Source organism: Lontra canadensis, unplaced genomic scaffold (assembly GCF_010015895.1).
Source record: "Lontra canadensis isolate GAN:19392208 unplaced genomic scaffold, GSC_riverotter_1.0 scaffold5, whole genome shotgun sequence".
NCBI classification, from domain to species: domain Eukaryota; kingdom Metazoa; phylum Chordata; class Mammalia; order Carnivora; family Mustelidae; genus Lontra; species Lontra canadensis.
The window spans coordinates 19,597,947-19,618,950 of NW_022630999.1; the positions used below are offsets into that span (position 1 = coordinate 19,597,947).

Sequence of the window (21,004 nt, forward strand, 5' to 3'; positions counted from 1 at the left end):
CACTTCCGGGTCAAGCCACCCCTCGGGCCAGAAGGAACTGAGCTGCCAGTCTGGTAAGTGAGGATTCTGTTGGGGTCGTGCGAGAAGGTACTCGGGGTGCCAAGACATGAGTTTGAGCCGATGGGTCGGGGGCCAACGTGAAGGGAGCTAGGTTACCCCCAGTCCTTTCAGAAGGCCAGGCTTGAGCTGCAATTCACCCATCGTCGGTTTCCTGAGAATCGGCTACTTGCTAGGCATTCCCCTGGGGGCCCGGGACACACCGGCTTACAAGCCGCCCCTGGCCCTGCTCCCAGGTGCTTGACATTCTGGGTCGCGGCAGACTGTAAACAAATCAACAAGCAAACACTATTATCTGAAATAGTAGCTTGGCGGGGGAGGGGGCGGGGTTGGCCTGAGTGGCTCAGTCGGTTAAGCCTGTGCCTTGGGCTCAGGTCATGATCCCAGTGTGTGGGGATGCAGCCCCACATTGGGCTCCCTGCTCAGCGGGGAGCCTGCTTCTCCCTCTCTCTCTGCCCCTTCCCCCCTGCTAGTGCTCGCTCATTCTCTCGCTCTCTTTCTGACAAATAAATAAAACCTTTTTTAAAAAATAAGAAGAGGGGCGCCTGGGTGGCTCAGTGGGTTAAAGCCTCTGCCTTCGGCTCAGGTCATGATCCCAGGGTCCTGGGATCGAGCCCCACATCGGCTCTCTGCTCAGTAGGGAGCTTGCTTCCCTTCCTCTCTCTCTCTGCCTGCCTCTCTGCCTACTTGTGATCTCTGTCTATCAAATAAATAAATAAAATCTTTAAAAAAAAATAAGAAACAATAAACAAAATAGCAGTGGGGGGGGATGTTAGTGAGTACTTTAAAGAAAATTAAACAGCATAAAGTAATGGAACAAAGTGAGGGACTAATCCTTAGGAAAATCTTGAGGAGAGCATTCCAGGCAGAAGGAATAACCAGGCCTTAACAGTGGTAAGAAACTTAGCAAGGTCAAGGGAAAGAAAAAAAGCCACTATTATTGGTGCAAAAAGAGGAAGGAGGATGAGGCCAGAGGCTTAAATGGGCCAAATCTTACAGTGTCTATGAGCAGGACAAGGAGCTGGACTTCTATTTGGAGAACAATGGGAAACCACTGAAGGTTTCTATGGGGAAGAGTGGTGTGCTCTTATTTATGATTTTAAGATTAAAACTGACCATCAGAAAGATGCATCTCTTAAGTTGTCTTTGAGCAATGAGAATGCATGAAACCCAGACTGAAAGCCAGAAAGAGACATTAGAGATACCTTCACTGTACAGATGTGAAAAACTAAGTCCCAGAGAAGTGAAGGGAGACATCGGGAGAAGGAATACAACCAGGAAGTGTGGGAGAGGGAGAAGCAGGGTTCCCGCCCAGCAGAGCGGCTCAATTACAGGACCCCAGGACCACCACCTGAGCAGAAGGCAGACGCCTAATGACTGAGCCACACTGGTGCCCAGGGATTTGGTATTTTAAGAACCCAGGTATGCCAACTCCATCTGTTGTCTTCAGGATTATCTTCTCAATGTTCATATGTAATAATTGTCACTTCCTAAAACCCTTCAGATAGTTTCCTTTGCTTTTCATGGTGCTTCTCCACACTTAAGGGCATCACTGTCATCTGGTAGCTTGTTAAAAATGCCTATTCAAAAAAAAAAAATGTATAAATATAAAATAGGTAGTTTCCTCTGGTATTCTGTGGTAATGGAAATGCAATTTGGGGCTTAAATATGGAATCTCTGGTAAGTCACTTAACTGTGTCTTAATCTTACATTTAAAATGCTGTTGATAATAATTATAGCAGCAGTTTTCAAACATTTTGGTCTCAGGATCTCATTACCCTTTTGAAACGTACTGAGAACACCAGGGAGTTAGTGCGTGTGACTTATATCTATCAGTGTTTACCATTTTAGGGATCAAAACAACTTTCAAAAATTTACATATGATAATAAGTTCATTACGTGTTAACATGGGTAGCATTTCTATGAAGAATATTTTCCTAAACAAAACAAAAGAAATCATTAAGAATGGCATTGTTTGGGGCACATGCATGGCTCAGTCAGTTAAGAGTCTGACTCTTGATTTCAGCTCAGGTCATGATCTCAGCCCACATCAGGCTTGGTGCTGAGAATGGAGTCAGCTTAAGATTCTCTCCATTTCCTTCTGCCCTTCCTCAACCACGCCCCCCCAACTTTTTCTTTTTCTCTTTCTCTCCCCATCCCCCTCTCCCTCTCCAAAAAATAAAAAAGATAAAGAATGACATTTTTATAAGTCTTTTTAATATCTGGTTTAATAGAAGATAACTAGATTCTCATATCTCCTGCGTTCATTCTCTTGTGATAGCACTCATCACATAGCATCTGGAAGATTGCACCACATTGTGTGAGAATGAGAGTGTAAAGGAAAATAAGATTCTGGTATTATTATGAAAATCATTTTGAAAAAGTCTCAAAGACCTCAGGGGCCTCTGTACCACACTTTGAGAATCACTGGATTGCAATATTGTTAGGACAATCGAAGGAAATACGGGCTTGATTTGTAAGTCATTAAAACTATATGCACATTAAAAAGCCAATGCCCAGGCCTTGCCCTTAGAGATGCCACATCAGTAAGCCTGTGTGGGACCAAGAAACATTCATCTTTAACAAGCACCACAGTTTAATTTGATATGTTTTCAAAAATTGCGATTTGAGAAAGCCAGTTAAAGGTCATATTCAGAGTGTTTTCCCCACTAAAATTTTATACATAAAAGCTATATTTCCATATCTTCAAAAGTTTCCATTAACACTTTCCAGAGACTGAGACTCTGGAAAGTCAGCAAGAAGTTTGTGGCAAGTACCTTTCTAATGGCCAGGTTGATGAGCATCTGAATTCAGATCGTTTAATCCAGTCCTATGCCAAAGACTGAGAAAGTTTTTAGACTCTAATCTGTAAGCTTACAGTCTTTTGGACAAATGGATAACTAATAGAAGAGAGAAACCGGTAAGTCTTAACAATTGAGTACTCTCATTGTGCTAGGCAACTAACAGAGCAAAAGAAATTCATCCAAAATGAAGAGGATAAAGGTTGAGAGGGCTTCTTGAATAAAGTGAAATTTGAGTTCGATACTCTAGAGAGGGTGGAATTTCCACAGGAAGATTTGTGGGGAGGAGCAGGAAGTTTCCAACAAAAGGGACAATTAGAACCAGAACTTTAAAGTAAAAAGTCATTTGGAGAGATTACAGTAAAACAAGTGTAGTTAAGGCTTTGAGCCATGACAGAAAACTGGAAAGATTGTAAGATTTAAGCAAAGAAGGGAACGATAATGATAATCAGCCTCTAGATGAAGAAACGGATTATAGCTAATTGGTGACAGGTGTAACTGAAGACTAAGCTTCTAGATCGATTCATTCCTTCAATTCAACAAGCAATTATTCTGCACACAGACACCGCTGGGCTTCCTCCGGCCATTTCTGTTCTACCAGTTGAATCTTCCTGGAAATTATGATGCCTGACCAAAATTTGAAGCTTATCTCTTGGGCAGTGGAAAATCAATAGATCTTTAATCATAATGACTTTCTTGGATTTGTGTTTAGGACCAGTTCTTAGAGGAGTGGTTTGGGCTATAGTTGGAGTTGGTGAGACCCATTTAGAAATTAGAAGAATAGTGTGGTGCCCAGGTAAGGTAAAAGGACTGTGACTAGGGTGGGGACACAGTATGATTTAATTGAAAAGCATCTAGGAAGTAGAATAATAATAACAATAGCATGTATTTATAATGTACCCACATTAGTTCATCTAATGCTTGTAACTAGCCTATGAGGTCATTCTTGCTAATAACCTTATTCAGTAGATGTGAAAACTAAGGCCTCATAAGCCCACGGCTTCATCCAGGAATAGGATCAGGCACTTCATTCCATGCTCCTGACCAAGAAGCCTTGATGATCTTGTAACTTTGATCTTGCAAAACTAAGGAACTGAATTGTGTGGCTATCATCCAAGATATGTATATACTAGACAAATAAATCTGAAGGTGAGAATGAGACGTTCTGTTTTAGTTATACTGAGTTTAATTTTTTAGACTATAGAGGGAAAAAAAGTGGGTAAGGAGATCATAAATCTAGACCCATTACATCCTATATCAAGTAGGTATTTTTATCATTTGCATTCAGTAGCTTCAGTAAATGCTTATGGCAAAAGGGTATAAGTCACAGTTATAGGAAATGATCCTGAGTTTAAAACAAAGCTCCGGTAAATACAGAAAAAGGTGTTTTTCAGAAAATATGTTGAAGTTTGAGCTCAGCGCCCAAATGCCAGCTATGAAGTGTGTGATGGTTCTAAGATACTACTGAGAGCGTAAGGGCTGTTTTAATTAGGAACTTTTCAGAAAATGATCCTCAAAATAGTGATGTCTTTTGGGGTATTACTAACCTTTTTATGGTTCAGATCTCTATAATAATGCTTGAGTATAACCAGAAGAGTTTTATGTTTGTTCTTTGCAAAGAATGGAGGAGTAGTAACAATCCGCTCTTCATTTGCTTTTTCTCCCCCTTGCCAACTTGGAGTGCCACTTTGGTCCATTTGTGTGCCAGCCATGAGGGATCTTCTCCATTTTCCAAGTATAACAGTGCAGGCAGAGAAAAGTAGATGAGCTGTAATACAACCTAGAACACATTTAATTATGGGGAATAAAGCATTAATATCCAGTATACTTGAAACCAGTACCATCTGGGTATCCGTGTTTTTCCCCACTTTGTATTATCCCAGAACTATTTCTGCAAACAGCAGTTTCCTCAACCAACTTAACATTGAGCCATGAGCACGGAAATCAGCTACATTACTTCCTTATTTACTTCTGTTGAGAATTGGAGCCGAATGGAAATATTTCTTCTCTCTAAAGTTGGCAGGAACAGCAACAAGGCAATCTGTTAGGGATGACAGCTTAGGGGCTTTTCTTTGTTCTTTGTTTCATTCTTTATTTTTCTTATGATATAGCCAATATTTAGAATGGTTCTATCGGGTAAAATCATCTACATTTCTGATTATTCATGATCCTAGAAGAGCTTGTGTTTTATTGTATCTAAAAGATGAAAAAGGAGTTGGATTAAATTTGAATATCACTTTTCTGTTATTCTTATTAATGCTGAAGAAAGGTAATAAAACATTCTACCAAGTAACTTCACGCACAAGTTTAGCATAGCCCTTTTTAACTGTTTATAAGGTGGCACTTTGATTTTCCTTTTTGAACTCTTTCCTTTTAGCCTCAGATGTCAGCTGCAGCATTAAGAAATAGCTGTCTCAGTCAGTAGAGCTCACAGCTGTTGATCCCAGGGTCGTGAGTTCAAGCTCCACATTGAACATGGAGCCTACTTTAAAAAAAAAAAAAATTAGGAGGCATGATACTATTATGGAAAGCCCCAAAACTAGTGTGTAAATTCCTGAGGTATGAAATAGTATCCTAATACCCTGGGCATCCCTGGCAGCACCCATTACTTCATCTTCAGCATGATGGGCCCCTGATTTAGCTGAGCTGTTTGGAAATTATTACACCAGCCTGAACAGAATGGATATAGTCAATGTAATTTTTGTTGAAAGTAACAAACTGATTCTGACACAAGGAAATTTAGGAAGAATAGGAAGACCTATTCTGATTCCAAGGGTGATTTGTTCCTTCACTCTGTTTTCTGTCATTTTGTCACCTTCTCGGACCCATACCTTCACCACTGTTTTCTCTCCCAGTTGTTTACCTGGATTGGATGTGTTTTAGGAGCTCAGACTAGAAGTCTTTTGTGTTTGGGATGCCCATGATATGAGTACAAAGTGCCCAGGCTGAGCCTTCCTTTTATTGACTGGAGGATATAGGACCTGTTGTCCTTCTGGCATAAAATCAGTGTACCAGGCTACTTCTGCCACCTTTGACCTAAGAGCAGTTTAAAAGTATTCAAAGTATTTTTCTAAACCCTGTCTTGTAGGCTCCTTTAAACTTCTAGTAGAGGCAAATGGTTGTGTCCCTACAGAATAGGAACAGCAAACCTTGACCCCTTGGGTAGTTTGTGCACTGCACTCTGGTACGTCAGGAGGAGAGGAAGTGGAAATCCAATGATGAGGATTGCCTGGTAGTCACCGCCACAATTCAGTCACTTTTGCAAACCTAATCTTTTTTCTCCTACCTAACCATTTTTCCATTTCCTTTCTTGTTTTTACATTGTCTTAATTTTTGTGGTTTTAATTTTTAATGAAATTGTATAAAGATCTTTATTTCTTTAAAAAAAAAAAAAGTCATATTGGGGGGAGGAAGTAGAATTCTATGAAGAACCAGAGCAGCACTTTAGTGAGTCTCTTTCTCCTCCCCTCTGCTCCCCTCCCACTCCCTCCTTCTACTTTCCATTCCCCTCTCTTCTTTTCACCATCTCTTTCCCTTCTGCATCCCTGTGGTCCTGTGTCTCTGCTTCTCTTTATATGTGGCCCGAACCTGACTGCCTCAGCTCCTTCTCTTTCTCAAATGGCCCTAACCCACTGTGTCACAAATCCAAATTCCAATATCAAAGCTTCTGATCAGTTTAGTTGGCAAAAGGTTGACTTCCTCCTGGGCCCCAGAACATAGAGGTAGATCTCAGAAAAGGGAAAGGTAAGTTAGGCACATCACAACAAAGATTATTTACCATGAATTCAGAATTCACACACACAATGTAATATATCATGGTTGGACTCCCTACTTCAGTTTACAGTGCCTGTTTGATCCATATTATTAATTATTTGCAATGAGCAAAAGAAAAATGTGAAATTTAAAATTACAGATTGAAATTAATAATTTCTCCCCTCGAAGATTTTTAAATGGTTGCATAGTATTCTGAGTAGAGGTGTTCTGTTTATCTTAAATAATGGTTTTATTGTCAGATGTAGATTTTTAGAGTGTCCAAAAGGACAATCAACAATAGTAAGTAAAGGTTATTCAGTGATTACTACTGCCAGACCCTGTGTTTTATACAGTTTCCTTCAAACCTCACAACAGTCCTATAGAACAGGCACTATTATTTGCCCTATTTTAAAGATGAGGGGACTGAGGCACAGGAAGATTAAGTCATTTATAAAAGTTGCAAGGCTGATTAAAGTCCATCAGATTCAAATCCAGGAAATCTGGCTCTAAGGATTGTACCTTGAACTTCTCTGCTACCCTGCCTTTCTCAGAGGCCTACAATTCCCCTGATCCAGAGTAATCTAAGTCCAGAATGGAATGTGACTGATAGTTCTCTCTTCTTGGAAGTGTTCAGACAGTCTGCAGTGCTATTGGAGAGGAAATAAGGAAATATAGATAGTCGTAGTCTCTGGGTGCCAATCCATGGACCCTCGGCCTCAGAATCATCCAAGGAGCTAATTAACACCATAAATTCCAAAGTCCAAGTCCAGAGATTCTTATTCACTAGGGCTAGTGTGGATCACAGGAATGTATATTTTTAACAAGCTCCCTGGATATTGGTAGTCAGCCTGGGCTTGGTAATCATTTATCCCCACTATTATCTTCTAGGACAAGATGGTGAATCAAGATTTTGGGAGTTGGGGGCACCTGAGTGGCTCAGTTGGTTAAGCGACTGCCTTCAGCTCAGATCATGATCCTGGAGTCCTGGGATCAAGTCCCACATCAGGCTCCCTGCTTGGCAGGGAGTCTGCTTCTCCCACTGACCTCTCTCCTCTCATGCTCTCCCTCTCTCTCTCTCTCTCAAATAAATGAATAAAATCTTTAAAAAAAAAAAAAGATTTTGGGAGTTGGGGTTGACTCAAGGACTGCCTTTAGGCATTATGCCTCTAAAGTTCTCCGGAGATTGTTAGCATTGGCTGTCCCAATATAATAAGCACTAGTAAATGCATGTCAGTTTGAATAATTACAATCCCTACTGCATAACATTCTTCACTTTACAAAGGTATATCACATGCTTTATCAAATTTAAATGAATTTCCATGAGTAGGTATTTATTGAACATGTGCTAGTTTTGAAGTATAGCAAGAAAAAATATAGCCCCTATGCTTTAGGAACTCCTAGGTGAGATGGGGTGGACCTCCGAGCAGTATGGAGCAGCACATCCCGGAGCCGGTGAGTAGTGTAATGGTGACAGCTACCGGCAGTGTGGGGCAAAGCCAGCCAGCATCCAGGTATCCTCTGGACCGCGTGGGAGGGAGAGCCAGGACTTGAGAGGAGACTCGGGGAAGCTGCACGAAGGAATTCCACACAGCAGCAACATTGCCAGGACCCCACTTGCCCCACAGCCCTCTCATATGGAGGCTGTTTACTCTTCCAAAGCTCCTGCATCTCAGCAGGGAGAGAAAGTCCATTTTTTTTCCATTTCCAGTGTCTTCTCCTCTAGCTGCCTTGATCTTGGTGGGCGTTCCCGTTCCGACCCTTGAGCCTCCACATTCTTTGACCTCTTGTTGTTGCACAGCTATCTCCTTCACTCACCTCTGCCTCCCACTCCACTTCTGAAGTCCACCTCCAGATGTGCTGTTGGCCCAGACTGCTCCCCTCCAGATCAGGAATCAGACCCAGCGCTCTGGCCCCCCCTTCTCATTACCAGACTTGTAGCTTTTTTTCCCTGAACACCTCCTAACCAGTGATCCCTCTGCTTTTTCCTCTGTTCCCTTACTAGGACACTTCTCTTCCGTTCTCGATTCCTATTTATCCCTCAAGTACTGTTGCAGCTTCACTTTCTCGGGGCAGCTGTATCTGTGGCTCAGGCTGCTCCTGACATTCAGCACTACCGTAGCGTCCTGTACTTCACTTCGGGCAGCAGTTACCGTATGTTGCATGTGTTTTTAGTTAGTGTCTGTGTCCTCTGCCAGACGTAGCTCCATGAAGGCAGAGACAGTGTCCTCATACAATAGGTTGGCAGATAGAAAGTGCTCAGTGTAGTATAAATGAAAACGCATAACTGCTAGTCTAAAACTGTTGTTCTGGAGTGCCTGGGTGGCTCGGTCAGTTAAGCGTCCAAGTCTTTTTTTTTTTTTAAGGTCTTTTTTATTTATTTGACAGAGATCACAAGGAGGCAGAGAGGCAGGCAGAGAGAGGAAGGCAAGCAGGCTCCCCGCTGAGCAGAGAACCCCATGCGCTCAATCCCAGGACCCCGGGATCACGACCTGAGCCCAAGGCAGAGGCTTTAACCCACTGAGCCACCCAGGCGCCCCAAGCGTCCAGGTCTTGATTTCGGCTCAGGTCATGATCTCAGGGTCATAAGATTGAGCCCTGCGTGGGGCTTCCAGCTGAGTGTGGAGCCTGCTTGAGATTCTTCCTCCCTCTCCCTCTGTGCCTTCCCTGCTCACGTGCACACTCCCTCTCTGAAATGAAATGAAATGAATTGAAATAATAAAACTGTGGTTTTGACTCAGTGGTGGAATAGGTAGGGAAGAAGAAGGTAGATAGGTAGGTTAAGAAATGAGGTAGTATGGGGTGTCTGGGTGGCTCAGTGGGTTAAAGCCTCTGCCTTCAGCTGAGGTCATGGTCCCAGGGTCCTGGGATCGAGCCCCGCATCGGGCTCTCTGCTCAGCAGGGAGCCTGCTTCCTCCTCTCTCTCTCTGCCTGCCTCTCTGCCTGCTTGTGATCTCTGTCAAATAAATAAATAAAATCTTTAAAAAAAAAAAAAAAGAAATGAGGTAATATTAGAATAAAGTAGAGTTGTGGGTGGTTTATTTGTTTTATTTTTGTTTTCCTGACAGAGAGGAGGCCCCCAGCTCAGAGCCTTTAGCAGACAGCAGTTAATGACATTGCTTTGTTTTCATCGTATTTCTGTGTACGGTTACTTATATTTACAGATGTAATATAGACTTCCCTTTTGAAATAAATGTATGAAAGTAAAATAATGAGTTGGCTTAATAAAAAGCAAAAAAAAAAAAATCATGCCAATAGAAGAAATGAATGAAACTGGGAAAATGCTGACTTGGATACAGCTACAGGAACTCATTATCGAAATTCTAGGGAAGACCTAGAGCACTTTTCAGCACAGTCATGTCCTCTCACACTTGGGAAGCAGCAGTCTAGAATAAAGGACAAAAGTTTTGTCCACCAACTATATATATTGTACTGAAAAAGAACTTAGGAGCTTACATGTGTCAAGCTCCAAGCATGGTGCCTGGCTTACGGCAGTCATTTACTAAGTTTTCTTTCCATTGTTTCCACTTGCCACTCTGGCCCAATAGAGGCCAGGATTCCCTACTAACATACAGTATAATTAAAAGGAGCAAGTCACTGTAAAGTGAATGAGTTAGATCATTTCTGAAATCCCCTCCAATGCCCAAGTTCTTTGTTTACTGTAGTGTCATTTTAGTTGGGTTTGGGGAGGAAATGGAAATAAACACATGTGTTCAATCAACTATGTATAACAAAGTCTAAAGTCTTTTGTTTTACTCTAAATAGTCCATTCTTATATTTTAAAGATATAGCAAGATAAAGAAGATTATTATTATCATTCAACCATCCTTTCAAGGGCTAATGAAAATTAAATGACATTTACAGCTTACTGTGATTCAGACTTTGAGAGATTTAATGGCTAAATACAATGATCCACTGCTTTTTACGTTCTGTGATCAAACAGCCTTCATGTAAGTACAAAGGCAAGTCATTTCCAAAACTAATTATTTTGGGCCATTATAGGAAATAAAGCTAGGCATTTCATCCTATCTTTTACAGAAGTAGAAGTTGAAATTTTTCTTTGAGAGTCACTGATTTAAAAGAGGAATCAAATTACCAGGAAGATGATCATAATCACATAAACTCTTATGCTGGGATATTTTGTTCTTTGTTCGTGGTATTTTATCTGTCTGGCACTCTTTCCCTGTGGTTTATATTTGCATTTCTACCAACTAGACATAGAAGATGTCAGTTCCTCCCTGAGCTGATTTTGCAGACTTTGAGCTAAAATTTGGTGTTCTCACAAACTTAAAAATACTGTATTTTGTCTCTTGATACTGAAGAAACTGTTAAAGGAAAATGCTTTTGTCCAACAGCCTTCCCCAAGAGGGGGGTTCTAAAGCCTCAGAAGTCAATAACTGTTTATGTGTATATAGTAGTGCAGTTTTCTTTCTGATAATAAAACAAACAGAAAACTACCTTAAGTATCCCTGCATTATTTAAAGCTAATATATTATGTACTTGGATTGCTCAAATTTTGAGCTCGGTGGTTATGATCATGATGTATCAGTTGATTTACATTATTGATATAGTAACAGATGGTAATGGTGCAGGTTGAAATAAAAGATCGTTAAGCTAAATATTTTAGCCTTCATTGAATCCCTGTTGCATAAGATTTGTCAGAATAAAATAGAATCATAGTCTTTCAGAACTAGAAGAGTCTTTAGAGAGGTCTCATCTAGTCTCTCATTTGACAGATGAGAAAATGGCCAAGGGAGAATGCTACTTGCCAAGGTCTTAAAACTTGTTAGTAGGACAGCCGGGAGAATCTAGGTCTGTCTGCCGTTTCCCAATTCAGTGCTCTTTCTACTTTCTCTTTGTGAGATTTTTAGGTGGTGTTCTTTCTCTTTTGCTCCCTGATGTCAGCCCCAATTATTCTAATCAATTTCACGTCTATTCATTTCTAGAATATAAGAGTTTCACCCCATTATGAGTCTTTGTTGGTTAAACTTTATATCTGGCTTTCTTTTAGGTTGGTCTCCACTCACATATTTTAATCTTGAAGATTTCAGAATACGCCTGAATCTCCCACTTTTTTGGAAAACTCCCAGTATCAAGCAATAAATTACCCACCGTGCTCCTGTTATAGAATACAAGCTTTTGAGTTCTCCAAACCTAAACAAAATTTCCTCCCATTTTTCCATGAAGCCACATTGTTATCTGTTCACTTTAGTGTTGAGTGTTACTGTGCCAGCAGCTTTTGTTTTGGAAGATGTAAGCTTCAACCAAATAGCCCCCCGGGGAACAAATCATAGTTCCTTCAATTCATCCTTTCCTCCAAGCTTTGAGCTCTCAGCAGGTTCCCACGCAGGGGACGATGTCATCATAGCCAAAGAGGGAACTAGTGTTTCACTCGAGTGTCTTCTCACAGTCAACCACTATGAAGATGTCCATTGGTACAACTCAAAAGGACAGCAGCTGGATGGCAGAGGCAGAGGTAACTATGCCAGGGTATAATTAATCAAGGTTACTCATTTCCTATTACTTCTATCTCCTTGGTTTGATGGCATATGCAACAAGGAATCTCAATGATGAGGTGCCAGAGGATGGTTAAAACTTTTGAAAAGCCTGGAATGTTATAACTATGAGAAAAAGCAAAATAATTATAATTACTGAACCAGAAGAAGAAAGAAAAAGAATAGTTATAACTTTAAAAGGTGTTCACATGATGACAGGAAGCTATTGTCTCTTCTGCTGGTGAGCTGGTTTCCTTCTTCATTGAAGGTAGACTCCGTCAGGACTGCTGCTGACAGCTGTGCAGGGTGTGCACTGCACAACCCCATTCACCTAGACTATAATGTGAATAATACAGTGTGATGGCCCTTTGTGAATACAGGAGGAAGGGTTGTGGCTAGACTTAAGTAAATTTCTCATAAATTTTAAAATTTTGTTTGGAAATGAGTCACTAAAAATTTTAGAGGAAATCCAGGATGGTGTGGTGTGTTTTGTTTTGTTTTGTTTTGTTTTTCCCCAGGATGGTTTTTAAAATATTTTATCTCTGTGCATAAAACTTTAAGTCCATCTGAGAATTAGAAGGGCACTGAGAAGAAGCTCTGTAAACCCTTCCAGCACAATTTTTTTTCTATGCTATACCTTAATGAACTTGAAAACAGGAGAGCTTCTCTTATACCGTTGCCTCTCAGTCTTAAAAATCATCCAGACATAATAATGCACCAAGGTCTCCTTTTTGACAGGCCTTTATTTGATTTTGCTGTTTGTGAACCTGTGAACACATCCTAATCAGAACATTATTTCCATAACTAATATTCTGCTAGAAATTTTTGAAGACTACTTGTATTAAAATACCTCAAAAAGAAATCACCGTGAAAAATCAATGGGATAAAGATTCAATTCTGGTATACTCCTAAGCTACACTTTCAGGAAAGGCCCTTCTTGCCCTTTTTGCTAGAAAGATAGTCTAACCTCTTGGAATACAAAGCATATTTGGTTATTCATATTAGAATGGAAAACAGAAAAGGAGACAGATGGTGTTTTCTTCTAAAGTATATGCTAAACGTTTTAACTTTGTATAAACTGAGTTAACTGGCCACCAGGGGTTTTAAGAGTTTAAGTTGTTAGAACAGAATATTTTTAATCAGATTCTTAAGAATATGGATCTTTTGAGTCAGAATCTCTAGAGTAGTGCCCAGAATATATATTTTGAATGTGACTTGGGGTTTCACATTTGGACTCAATGATCTCGACTCTTACTTCCTTTGGGCTCTAGGATCCTGACCAAACACATCTGAGATTTGAATTATTCAGTCGGTGTGATCATTACAGACTGACCACATCAACAAAGCATTGGTTAGGATGAGACCAACCAAGTGGAATGGCAGTTTCATCTTCCTTTTTGCCTTTAATTTGAAAACCACTAACATCTATCATTGATGCTTTCAATAGCAGCTCTGGAAAACTGCATTAAATTTTATGAATCTCCAGTGAGAGGAGTTTAAAGAGCCTGTCAGTCTAGTATAAGTTTCATAAATCTTGAGCTATTAGCAACAAGTAAGCTAGAGAGTTTACATTGCGGTGGTAGTACAGTGGTTGATGAATGGAGTGTATGTACTTCTTCATACCTTGGATTCATAGGAAAGCCTTTCCATAGCTCCAAATTCATAGAACAGAAGCTTGTGGAATAATGAATATATTACATAACTATATATTTTCCTCTTTGTTTTTACATTAGTGAAGAGATGGCTCTTAAATATAACTATAGAATTCAGATAAATTTTGATGACAGTAAAAATGGACATAATCCCGAATGCTTACTCATGGGTGTACCATTAAAATAATCCAGAACCATAGAATCTCAGGGATGAAAGAGATCTTGAAGATTTCTTAACTTCAGCTTCTTAAGATTAGGCACTCAGGTGGTGCTTAGCAAGCAGTCCCCCAGCCTCCTCCAGGACAACACCTCTAGTCATTGGGACTCTGCCTATATCCCAGGTTAGCTTGTCCATCCCATCTTTGAATGACTTTTGTAGTTAAAGTACAGGATATACTGAGAATTGACCACAAACAGAATTGCGTGGGCAGAGCCAAGTTACTAAAGGGTGTTGAATCAAGGTGGGTGGTGCGTAGGCTTTGCTTTTCATACTCTTAGATACTTTCTGTACATGTTCCCTGAGTACAGGTACCTTTGTATAAGGAAGACAGGCAGCATGTCTTAGTTTTAAAACAGATCCTTTAGGCATCTTAAGGGCAACTTTATTCTCTTTGCCGGGCAGCTTGTTTGCCCTGACTTGTGACACATACCTTTTGGCTTGTGCTTTAGTTCCTCTTGCCAGAAAATCAATATAACATCAACAAACCTTTTCTAACAAAACAAATTAAATGTGCAACCCATGCCAGATGAACCAGTTAGTAGTTGAACTAAATTCAACTAAATTGGTAGGGTTGTTTGTTTTGTTTTGTTTTTTTAATTTTTGTCTCTGTTATCAAAAGTAAACAAATACAGTTAAATAAGAAAACATAAATCACTCAACCCATTACCCCAGAAAAAACCGTTGTTTGGTATTTCTAAGGCATTTCCTTCTAGGATAAGAAAATGTATAGGTTAGAGATGTAGTGTACACACACACACACACACACACACACACACACTTTTTTTTTAAAGATTGGTCACTTAGCATCATATAGACATACCTTATCTCCCTGAAAAGCTTGTTATGTCTAGCCGTGAAATGTAGCTACGGTTCATGTCAGAGAGGAAGATTTCCTTTTAATGTCCAGACTGTTTAAATTCCTACTCTGGACATAAAAGTCTGCCCTTTGTTCCATGATGCAAACAAGTAGAAGAACCTAAGAGATGAGTTGGAGTAAAGTACTCTCATGAAGAGGTGGCAAATTTATGGTAAGGCAGTTGGCTTATTCAGTAATAATATTCTTTATGCTGTAATTTTTTTTATTTCTGTTGGGTTATCAGGTGGAAAATGGTTGGTTTCTGATAACTTCCTGAATATCACCAGTGTAGTCTTTGATGACCGAGGGCTCTATACATGTTTCGTCACGTCTCCAATTCGTGCCTCCTACTCTGTCACCCTGCGTGTTATCTTCACCTCGGGAGACATGAGTGTCTACTACATGATTGTGTGCCTGATTGCCTTTACAATCACCCTCATCTTGAATGTCACACGACTCTGCATGATGAGCAGCCATCTTCGTAAGACCGAGAAGGCTATCAACGAATTCTTCAGGACTGAAGGGGCTGAGAAGCTTCAGAAGGCCTTTGAGATTGCAAAGCGCATCCCCATCATCACCTCAGCCAAGACTCTGGAGCTCGCCAAAGTTACACAGTTTAAGACCATGGAGTTTGCCCGTTATATTGAAGAACTGGCAAGAAGCGTCCCTCTCCCACCCCTTATTCTAAACTGTCGGGCCTTCGTTGAGGAGATGTTTGAGGCTGTGCGAATGGATGACCCTGATGACATGGGAGAAAGAATTAAAGAAAGACCTGCCTTGAATGCTCAAGGTGGCATCTATGTCATTAACCCAGAGATGGGCCGGAGTAATTCACCAGGAGGAGATTCGGATGATGGTTCTCTGAATGAACAAGGCCAGGAGATAGCAGTTCAGGTTTCTGTCCACCTTCAGTCGGAAACCAAAAGTATTGATACAGATTCTCAAGACAGCAATCATTTCAGCCCACCTGATGACATAGGATCTGCTGAATCAAACTCTTACTCCAAAGATGGGACATATGAAAGCCATCAGTTGTGAGCTCTGCCAGTACCTACAAAAAGAGCTTTCACAAAAGGAACCTGTTTCGTGCAGGAAATAACATCTTTACCAAAAGATAACTGGGGTTTCCCCCTCATTAATATTAAGCACATCAGAATGTGAATTATTGCCAAAATCTTTGTAAAAATTCAGTGTTTTTCATATCTGATATTTCTCAGTCATTTTCCTCGAGCTTGATTAAATGACATACATTAAGATTTAAAGACGCTTGAGAGAGAAACATAATGAACTAAGTACCACAGTAACAGTTCCATGGCTTCTCTTCTGGTCATGGTTCTTCCAGTGGTTAGGGCTGCCACTTACCCAGAGGCCTCAGTTTTCCCACGAGTAAGATAAGGGATTTGCATTAGATGATAAGTCATTTCTAGCCCTGTAACTTCTTACCTGTCCCCGTTAAACGCCAGAATCATCAGCATATCTTGAAGTAAACCCTTTCTTAGACTTTAAGTCCCTTTTTATGGAAAGGATCAAGCTGAGACTTTATTTTGTGATTTAGGTTCCCACACCAATGCCATAGTGCATAGAGGTATGGGTGATTTTCAGGTGTTTTGCCATGTGGCGTGTGCAATTATATGTGCTAGGGTGGGTCTCTTTAGTGTAACCAGTGTCTGTGTTGTTACACAGTTAATCAGGGAGCTAACTGCTCATTAATAAACTACTTTCCATGAGTAAATTGGTCCTTTTGGGGGATATATCATGTCTTTTTAACTTACTGAAGTACCATTTAGTTCATTGAACTGGCAGTGATTTCCCAACTGATCTCCAAAAGTGAGCAGTTTGTTCTTAAGGAATAATGTCTTCAGTGCTTCTAGAATAAGAAACAATGTCAAATCATATATCTATCTTTGGCAAATCGTGGATTTTTGACATTTCTGTTAATAGAATTTCTCAGGCTTTCCCTTTTTGAAAGTACTGGACTCCGTAAGAGGTTTCTGTGTTTGGGATCCCATTCCAGGGGGGAAACTCAGAGCTGGGTTCATCTTTAGACTTCTGTCAATACTCTTGGCCTCCTTGATCGTTAATATGGTGCTAAAGGCTACATGCCTCATTAACTGGTTTATTGTGTTTATATTTTGTTGTTAAGGTTTTTATTTCTGTGTACTTCAGATACAGAATTCTGAGCTAGGGCTGCTTTTGTGGTCTTTCTTAAAAGCACTAACCTGAACTGAGATTAGGTAATGGTGTGTGGTATATATGAATATATTAAATATGTAGGCATAGAGATAGGTACCAGTACATAGGTTTATATTCACACACAAATGTTCTAGATATAAAGAGGGAGAAAAATTATGGATGATGCCACCTGATTCAACTATGTATAATGAACACTTGAGACAGTATTTCTTGCCTGGCTGAGGCCTGATATATAATAGAATTGTAAATATTCTTCAGAATAATTTCTTAAGCTACAGGAAGCTTGGTGTCATATGATTTTTAAGAAGTTGGCAGTGGAGCTCCATTTGGTGCTTAACGTTTCTTCATTTGGCTTCTGATTATTGAAGCCTTACTTGAACTAGAGGTTCCTGAGGGAAATGCTCAGAAGTGGTTTTATGAGGATTATAATTTAAGGTTTCAAATGGAGGAAGGCAAGGAAATAGAGAATGTAACCAGGTAGAGCTCACACCTCCCTTTGTCCAGGCTTATCTCAAGTAATACATCTCTTCTGGAGAGCATGAATGAATCAGTGTGCAGTTTTATCAGATGGCATTATGGATAAAGATGATAATGCTGCCTTTTCTGTCTCTCAGGCTGTTTCCATGGAAACCTCCAGAGCCAAACAAAAGCTACCAATCATTCACCCAAAGCTTGCCTTGGCTCGTAGACCTGCGTGTCTTTGAGGAATAATGTTTTCATACGGTTAGCTATGAGAGCAAGGGCTCTTCATCATACCCTAGATTACAGAACACTTTTTCCCTTCCCAGGCTGTTTATCTTAAAAAATTAAAAATGCTAAAAATCTCTTATCTGAGGTGTGTTCCCTGACCATCCCTCAGATCTTTTTAGATAGTAGTTCCAACCCTGTCCCAGTGTAGTGAGTTCGGGGTCATTTCTTAGAATGTAGCTTCTCACATTAAAGAAAATGGATTTACCCCACATTCTCACAATGGACATGAGTGTTTGGAACCTTAGGTAAACATATTGAAAGGTCAGAGTTCTTGGAAATGAGACTTAGGAAAAATAGAAGAACTAATGAAAAAAATCTAAGCTTGCATGATACTGTGTAACTATAGGCTACTCCAGTGTGTCCTGGTTGAATTACTTCAGAAACATAATGGTGACTTAATTTGGAGGCCAAAATAACTGGATTATTTTGAATTTTCCAATTTATAGTGCCACTGATAAAGAATTACAATAGTCAAAATTTAATTGGAGATGGTGTTACTTTCTGAAACTAGTTTCCAAGAGGAAGAAAACCGCAATTATTATTTTCTGTATCTAATCAAATACTTTTCATATATAATTAATAGTTTCATGTTATCGTTTTTATAAAATCCTTAACCTTTTGAACTTAACCTACAGTCTAAAAGTCTTTTGACAATAACCGTGGTGTAATTAATCTTCTGTTTCACTGGATTTTATAGTTAGTAAAAATGCCTTTACTCAGCAAATGTGTTTCAATAGTCCTGTCATCTCATTTATAAATTTTGTATTGTAACTTAATGAGCCTTATTGTCCTTATGAAATGAAACGGTGGCTTTGTGAAATAAATTTACCAAAAATACATATGTAAACATTTTTATAGATTGCTTGCCAGCTGATACCAGGACAGGCATCTTTTGAGCTGATACCTGACTTGAGTTTTAGGTAGTTTGATAAGCCTATCCTCAAAGTCGCATCTGTTCTGATAGTTAAATTCTTGATTCAGGACCAGTGAGCATTTGTGTTTCTTCCAACTACCCCGGTATAAATACCTTAGAAGTTGCTGATCTGGAACAGTTGTGAGAAGGTTCCTGGCTTCTTCGCCTCACTTAACATGCATTTTGAAGTCAAAGCATGCTGCTTTCTGTTTGGTCCTCCAGCCTCGTGAACCCCTTGGTGCATTTCTCTCCACACCCTGCATGTAGTTTTACTCTAGATCAGACTCTGTCTCCCGGGTCCCAGAATAGCATGGGAGCATGGCATGCTTGTTTTCCAGAGCACGGCCGGTCATGGGTGCTAGCCCTGTCTCCACACACCAGCACTTACAACACAAGTATATGATATCTCCCGAGTCACCGGTAAGAGAACACAACCTTGTCTTATCTAGCCCAGGAATTTTGAAAATGCTCAGCTTTATACACAAACTCCTAGGTTCTCAACACATTTCATAAAAGTGAGTGTTATTTGGTATGGTTCAGGTGACATTTAAATGGTCACCATTCTAATGAACACTTTCATTATGATTTTGTCCTTTCTTTTAAAAAAAAGTCATGCTTGAATATATTTATCGAATGTTCAGTGGACTATTATTTCATTTGTCTGAAATCTTCTACTGAGTATATATTCATTTTTATGTGTGATGGAATTTTATGTTAACGATTTCAAACAGGAGTAAATTTGAATTCAACTTGGATTCTTCCATGGCTGCGCATTTTTATTTTGTAGATATTTAGTGAGCATCTGTATGTTTTTGATGCTATGGGCCGTACTGAGATGGATGTCTTGCCCACAGTTACCATGAGGAGGCAGTTAGCAGGCCCAAGTGCATCAGGTTTTCACTTCTGAGGTAGAGCATTCCTGGCAAAGGCCTAAAGAGGACTTAGCACATGTTTTGGAAAACACAATTAGTATATAAAGTCTGATGAGATTTGGCATGTAGGAGGGGTACCTGTGGTATGAGCAAAGGCCCGCAGTGCCATGGGAGTGAAGGGCGATGATGGAAAAGCACAGGAACTCAGGAGACAGGCAAAGGGAACAGGTAACGCTACAACTCATCACCTAAAAACCACGGATCTTTCATTCTTAGAATGAAAACCTAGTTTCTTTGTCCCTATGGCAAAAGATCACTGGACTTGGGAATCCCGATTCCACCACTAGCCGTGTATAAATGTGACTTGGCCTCTTTGGACTTGAGAATGGAGGTGATGATACCTACCTCACAAAATTAACATGGGCCTTCAACAAAGCAACACATCAGCAAACACTGTGCTAGCTGTAACATGCCAATAGAGGGTAAGCGATCAGTAATCGTGCATTCAGAGCATCAACTTTGCTAGCAGCCATGACTGGTTGTGTTTGGAGTCAACTAAAACTTCCTCCAGATCTCTCTCAGTTATAGTTACATTTGGCTGCATGCCACAGAAAACCAGTTGTGGTGGCTTACCTAAATAAGACATTTATTTTTCTCAAATAACAAGAAGTCCAGAGGAAGCCAGTCCCAGGCTGGTACAGGGCTCAAGTCCAGCATTAAGGACTCAGGCTGCTTCTAGATTCCTCTCCACCCTTAGGATGTGGCTTCATCCACATGGTCACAAAATGTCCTAGATTGGGTTCCTCCAGGAGTGCCTGTGACAAGGATTCATCTGTAAGTAGTTGATTTGGAAGGTGATCCCGAGATAGAGTAGGGAAGTGAAATGGAAAAGAAAACCAAATCCAGGGTGCATTAATGACTGGGTTACTGTTTTGGGCCCCTGCTGTTCATTCAGTCCCATTGGGGACCTCAGGGAGCTCTGTCTGTTCCCAGTATATGTAGCTCATGCCTCAAAGATCTCACCTGAAGGCCAAAGAGCTCAGATATTTATGCACCAACTCCCATCTGTCATTGAGGGCTGCCCCCAGGTTCACTAACTCTGGCACTTTCAACCTGCCACACATAGGCTAGCATGATCCTATAACCAACAAAAGCTCTAGGAGTTACAGGAGCTTTCAGGAGGGAAGGCTGTGTTGAACATAGGAATGATGAGTGTCGGGGTCATGGGCCAAACGCTGACAACACCCGCTACACTAGATAACTGCACCTTCAGCATCATGTCTACATTCCAGGCAGGAGGAAAGGTAGAGGGTCAAAGGGCAAAGACACACAGCAACTTTTATCAAGAAGAGAGCTTTCCTGAAGCCTCACCTGACTCCTGTCAGTCACTGCCAGAGCTGGATTACATAGCTACCTGCTGTCACTGTAAGAAAGCCCGGGAAGAG

At 40.4% G+C, this 21,004-nt stretch overlaps 1 protein-coding gene across 2 annotated transcripts; it reads left to right on the forward strand.

The window, feature by feature from the left end:
* The first annotated feature begins 9 nt into the window (after positions 1-9).
* On the forward strand, positions 10-19,442 carry MFAP3 (microfibril associated protein 3). 2 transcript variants are annotated; one of them, XM_032851626.1, is made up of 3 exons: positions 10-53; positions 11,620-12,084; positions 15,076-19,442. In XM_032851626.1, the coding sequence occupies exons 2-3, from the start codon at positions 11,790-11,792 to the stop codon at positions 15,867-15,869; spliced, it is 1,089 nt and encodes a 362-aa protein (XP_032707517.1). In that variant the 5' UTR covers positions 10-53; positions 11,620-11,789; the 3' UTR covers positions 15,870-19,442. The 2 variants fall into 2 exon arrangements, with proteins under 2 accessions (XP_032707517.1, XP_032707516.1); XM_032851625.1 differs by lacking the exon at positions 10-53 and adding an exon at positions 1,385-1,479.
* Positions 19,443-21,004: the final 1,562 nt, after the last annotated feature.

Excerpts from the sequence above, each read along its gene's own strand:
- MFAP3 (XM_032851626.1), top strand. The coding sequence starts at position 11,790 with ATGAAGCCACATTGTTATCTGTTCACTTTAGTGTTGAGTGTTACTGTG. Across the intron at positions 12,085-15,075 it reads GCTGGATGGCAGAGGCAGAG|GTGGAAAATGGTTGGTTTCT; the intron begins GTAACTATGCCA and ends TTGGGTTATCAG.